The 5557-nt window shown below is 39.1% G+C and overlaps 1 protein-coding gene across 1 annotated transcript in view; it reads left to right on the forward strand.

Moving 5' to 3' along the window:
* ZFPM2 (zinc finger protein, FOG family member 2) overlaps window positions 1-4988 on the forward strand; it is a 431509-nt gene extending 426521 nt beyond the window's left edge. Inside the window, exon 8 of the mRNA XM_010006533.1 lies at window positions 1511-4988. Within this exon, the coding sequence (XP_010004835.1) occupies window positions 1511-4002 (2492 nt within the window). The 3' untranslated portion in view covers window positions 4003-4988. The remainder of the gene's footprint in view (window positions 1-1510) is intronic.
* Window positions 4989-5557: the final 569 nt, after the last annotated feature.

Consider the following 5557-nt stretch of genomic DNA (forward strand, 5'->3'; position numbering starts at 1 on the left):
GATCAGAGGTTAAAACTCAGGCCTTCCCCTTCTTTTTAGTCATAAACCAGTAATTTCAGTACTTCTTGCTCTGTTTTGAATCCTGTCAGTCTTTATTTTTCCATACAGATTATGACAAGTTAGAAAAGCTTCTGCAGTCAGAATTAAACATTCCTTTTCAAAATGCCCTGTAAGTTCATGCTGTGTTTGCTTCAGCTTCTGCGACTGTTCCCACTGGAAGCTGCAGCAGACCCACACCGTTGGAGCATGAAATGCAAAGTCTGTAGAGGTGCTCCACTGTGACTGTATCACATGATGTGGAAGCACATGAAACACCATCTCATGAGAGTGGTGGAGCTGAAGCTTTATATGGGCTCCTGGTGAAAAAATGCCTGCCAGGGAACAAGTGCTTCTTACACGGCAGCAGATCCCCTTGGTTCCCTTCTGGCCTCTGAGGCTGAGAGTAGTGCAGATTTCAAATGTCACTCACAACTGTGGGATCCCTGATGTTAGGGGTGAAGTGAGGACCTCCAGGTACAGCCAAATGACTTTCCACAGACTGAGCCACAATATTCTTACAGCTTTATATTGTCCAACTACCATGAACCTAGTTTACCTGACCAAGGCATAGCATGTGTGTGTGTGTTGACACAATAAATATCCATTTTAGATTCTGTGTATCATCCCTACCAATGTTTTCTCAGTTTTTATTGTCTAACAGGTAATCAGATTCTGTGTTGTTACAGTAGAGAAATTTTATCTTATCTCTTTTTAAAGTATTTTCAGTTTCAAAATACCATGAAACTTTTTTTTTGTTTCAACAGTGATTCTAAGATGGCTTTCATGAGGACAAGGTGTTGTAATAGAGCAGTAGCTGCCTACGGCCATTATATATGGAAGATTAAACATTCGTGAAGCCACGTCTTACTCCTCCTCCTCCCTTCACAATGGATGCAAACTCATCAGTCCTTTCTGACGAGGACAGATCTGTATCCTGTTCCCACACTACAGCTAACCCATGCAGGCAAAGAGCTGAGCATCAGTAATGCTCAAAATGGTACTTCTACTGTTTGTGTCTTTCAGGCACTCTGGAGGGTGGTACGTCAAGCCACATAACAACCTTGTGCCTCTTGACCTTTATGTGTTTTCTGTTCATTCAAAATTTCCAGTGATTTTGTATGGGGAACATTGTGTCTCCTTTGGTTAAAACTGTAGTTTCTAGGACATTTTCATTTAGCCCAGTCTATTTTTATCCTTTCTCTTCTTCTTTCTTTCCCTTCATCTCTGCTAAATGCATGCAGATACGAAGTCTCTCCAAAGCAGAGCAGAAGTCTGGAAATATCCTCTAGCAGTTTAAGGAAAGATATTTTGAACAAATTCAGGTATTTTCAGGATGACTAATACTATCCCATCAGAAGAAAATTAGTTATTCTCACTATGTTTTTACCTTCTATGCAACTGATTTTCCAGTATATTTCATGAAGGACAAAATGGTCACTTTATTTTGAATTTTCCTTGTCTTTTGCTATAGGAGTGAAAATGGAAGAATTTCTCCCACCTGGTGCTAGTCTGAAATGCACAGTTTGTACTTACACTGCAGACTCAGTGATTAACTTTCATCAGCACCTGTTCTCGCATCTTACTCAAGCTGCCTTTAGATGCAATCACTGCCACTTTGGTTTCCAAACTCAGAGGGAGCTGCTGCAGCACCAAGAGTTACATGTCTCTGGCAACAAAATTCAGAGAGAAAGTGACACTGAACACTCTCCAAGTGGAAATGAAGAAGGTTTACCACCAGCAGTGGACCTGTTGAGCAGAAATGATGTTCCCCAGAGCCAAAAGACCATGCAGACTAAAGATGCAAGTTCTGATACAGAGCTTGATAAATGTGAAAAAAAGGCTCCACTTTTCCTTCCAAACCAGAGACCAGAAACCCAGCCTGCAACAAATAAGCAAAGTTTTTCATACACTAAAATAAAATCTGAACCTTCCAGTCCAAGACTTGCTTCATCTCCAGTTCAGCCTAGTATTGGTCCATCTTTCCCAATGGGACCTTTTCTTTCCCAGTTTGCTTTTCCCCAAGACATCACTGTGGTTCCTCAGGCTTCAGAGATACTAGCCAAAATGTCTGAACTGGTCCATCGAAGACTGAGGCATGGAAGTAACAATTATCCTCCTGTAATTTACAGTCCCTTGATGCCCAAAGGGGCTACATGTTTTGAGTGTAACATAACTTTCAATAATTTGGACAACTACTTGGTACACAAAAAGCATTACTGCAGCAGCCGATGGCAGCAGATGGCAAAGTCACCAGATTTTTCCAGTGTTCCAGAAAAAATGCCAGAAGCTGTAAGTCCCAGTAATGGTCAAAGCTCTATAAACATCCTGAATGCAGCTCCTCACACATCAGATCCAGAGAATCAACTTCTGCAGACATCTTGCATAAACTCTTCCAGTGTTTTAGATCTGATTGGGCCAAACAATAGAAGTCATGAAAAAGACTTTACAGCACAATCTAAGAAGCTGTCAGCTGCGAGCAACGGTGATGAGAAGATAAACGGAAAACCTTCTGATGTGAAGAATCCCAATGCTCCTTTAGTAGAAGGGGAGAGTGATCCTAACAAGACCACATGTGAAGCCTGCAACATTACTTTCAGCAGACATGAAACATACATGGTCCACAAGCAGTATTACTGTGCCACTCGCCATGATCCCCCACTGAAGAGGTCTGCTTCCAACAAAGTGCCTGCCATGCAGCGAACAATGCGTACCCGGAAGCGAAGGAAGATGTACGAGATGTGTCTACCTGAGCAAGAGCAAAGGCCACCGCTAGTTCAACAGCGATTTCTAGAAGTGGCTAATCTTGGCAATCCTTGTACATCTACACAAGAGTCAACAGAGGGCCTTGGAGAATGTTACCATCCACGATGTGATATCTTTCCAGGAATAGTCTCAAAGCATCTGGAAGCATCGCTGTCTATTAACAAGTGTGTTCCAGTTTCAAAGTGTGATACTCCCCACTCCACTGTGTCTTGCTTGGAGATGGATGTGCCAATAGATCTTAGTAAAAAATGCTTACCCCCATCAGAGAGGACATCCACATCTCCCAAAAGGCTGCTGGACTACCATGAGTGCACAGTATGCAAGATCAGTTTTAACAAGGTAGAGAACTACCTGGCTCACAAGCAGAATTTTTGCCCTGTCACTGCCCATCAGCGTAATGACCTGGGACAGCTCGACAGTAAGGTGTTTCAAAACCCAGAAAGTGAAAGAAACAGCCCAGATGTCAGTTATGAAAGAAATATAATTAAGTGTGAGAAAAACGGAAACTCCAAACAGTCCTCTCCAAATGGAAACTTGTTTTCCACACACTTAGCAACACTTCAAGGACTAAAAGTCTTTAGTGAAGCAGCCCAGCTTATTGCAACAAAAGAAGAAAACAAACATTTGTTTCTTCCACAATGCCTTTACCCTGGAGCAATAAAGAAAGCTAAAGGAGCAGATCAGCTTTCTCCATATTATGGAATAAAGCCAAGTGATTATATTTCTGGTTCTCTCGTCATTCATAATACTGATTTAGATCAAAGCACAAATACAGAAAGTGAATCTCCTAAAGGCCAGGTGCCTTCAAATGGTTGTGCTGTGCAGAAGAAAGAGTCTCTTCCACTATTGCCAAAAAACCGAGGCATGGTAATAGTAAATGGGGGACTAAAACAGGAGGAAAGACCTGCCGCAAACCCACAGCAAGAGAACATTTCCCAGAATCCTCCGCATGAAGATGGGCACAAGTCTCCTTCTTGGATCTCTGAGAATCCCTTAACTGCAAATGAAAATGTCTCTCCAGCAATTCCTACAGCAGAGGAACAGTTGTCTAGTATAGCTAAAGGTGTGAATGGTTCTACCCAGGCCCCAACTAGTGGAAAGTATTGCCGACTGTGTGACATCCAGTTCAACAATCTTTCAAACTTTATAACTCATAAGAAGTTTTATTGCTCGTCACATGCAGCAGAACATGTCAAATGAAACAATTGGTCACCTTTGGTACCTGTGTTTAGCATATTGTTCCATACAGTCTAAGGAAAGCTGTTTGAATTACATCTGGACAATCAGGAGATTTCTCTATTGCTGAGTTGAAGACTTAAAGGTGTAATTTCATTACAGTCCATTAGTAAAGTGTATTATTGGTGCCATTTTCAAAATATTAATTTATTTTACCAGCAGTATTCATAGCTGTAGTTATGTTATTTTTTATTTAAAAACTTTATATTAAAGTCATTTGTAATGTTATTGTATAGTTATTGTGTAGCACATATGGTTTGCACTGTATAGTAGATTTTGAAGAAAATAGTCACAAACAATACAGAAAAGCATTTTAGAAATAGCTTCAAAAGCACTTGTGTATTCTGTTTTTTTTTCTTATATGCTGTTGCAAATATATGTATATGCTAAAATATAACTTGCAAAGAAGTTTCAACTATGCTGTAAAGTTCGCCTTAAGAATTCAATTTTTGAACAATTGGGCTCAGTTTGCATGTTATATTTTAGCAGATACAGTACCTTAGTCATTAGGCTTTGCATTTGTATGTAGCAGTATGTTTCTGTCCACTTTCTTAATCCGAAATGTACGTTAAATGAAGATGGCCATTTTTTTCTTGTATAGTACTTGTATTTTCTTTTGCTGATGCATCTCTGTCTCAATTTTTAAACCTTTGCTGTTAAATGCAATACTTTATAAAGAATGAACAAAATTACTGGAAGCAGTATTGTAAGTAATGAGGTCATATGAATCAGTTTTATCTTTTGAAAGGCACAGTCTAAAACACAACCATAAACTCAATGCTGCAATTATGAATCTAATTCATATATAAGATATATTTAAATATAAGAGTAGCAATACTGCAACTGGTGATCACAAAGATAATGTTCTACTTCTGATAGAAATAATTTCTCAACAAATGTTGTTACTATGCATGTATATGGATGGAATAAAATTCCAGATCATTGGAGAAGTATGGCAGCAATTTCTTTAAATTTGTTTTTTTGTTTTTCAAGAAGGATTTATAGCTCACAAAATGTAAATAAGCTCTTAGGAACAGGTTAACATTGCCCTCTCTTCAATGGAAGCAAAGAGAATATGAGTGCAAAGGAAGGAGTTCTTGCTGACAGGTCACGAGTACAGCTAAGTCCAAGACAAACTAGTGAACTAAAACTTAAAACGTGAAGGTCTGAAGCCATGAGGGCTGTTTTCTTCATTGGAGCTAAGGAAGACATACTTGCTTGACAGAACCTCTATATGTCAGAATCAGTGGAACAATCTCCTTCATAACACCTCTGGTAGGATTCCCAAAGTGTTCAGTGGTCTTCTATAGAAAGCAATAGCATTCATTTAAATAAAACAGCAGTTTCTCCACTAATTCAATACAGAAATACTATTAAAAACTTATATTAAAATCTGAACTAATGTACAATTAATACCCTTCAGTTATAATTGGTCAGTCTCCCATACACTGTTTGCATAAAAAAATTCATAGTGTAAAAGTGGCCTGTCAATGCATTTTTTTCCTACAGATTTGAAAGC

Source organism: Chaetura pelagica, unplaced genomic scaffold (genome assembly GCF_000747805.2).
Source record: "Chaetura pelagica isolate M959 unplaced genomic scaffold, ChaPel_1.0 scaffold76, whole genome shotgun sequence".
Classification (NCBI taxonomy): Eukaryota; Metazoa; Chordata; class Aves; order Apodiformes; family Apodidae; genus Chaetura; species Chaetura pelagica.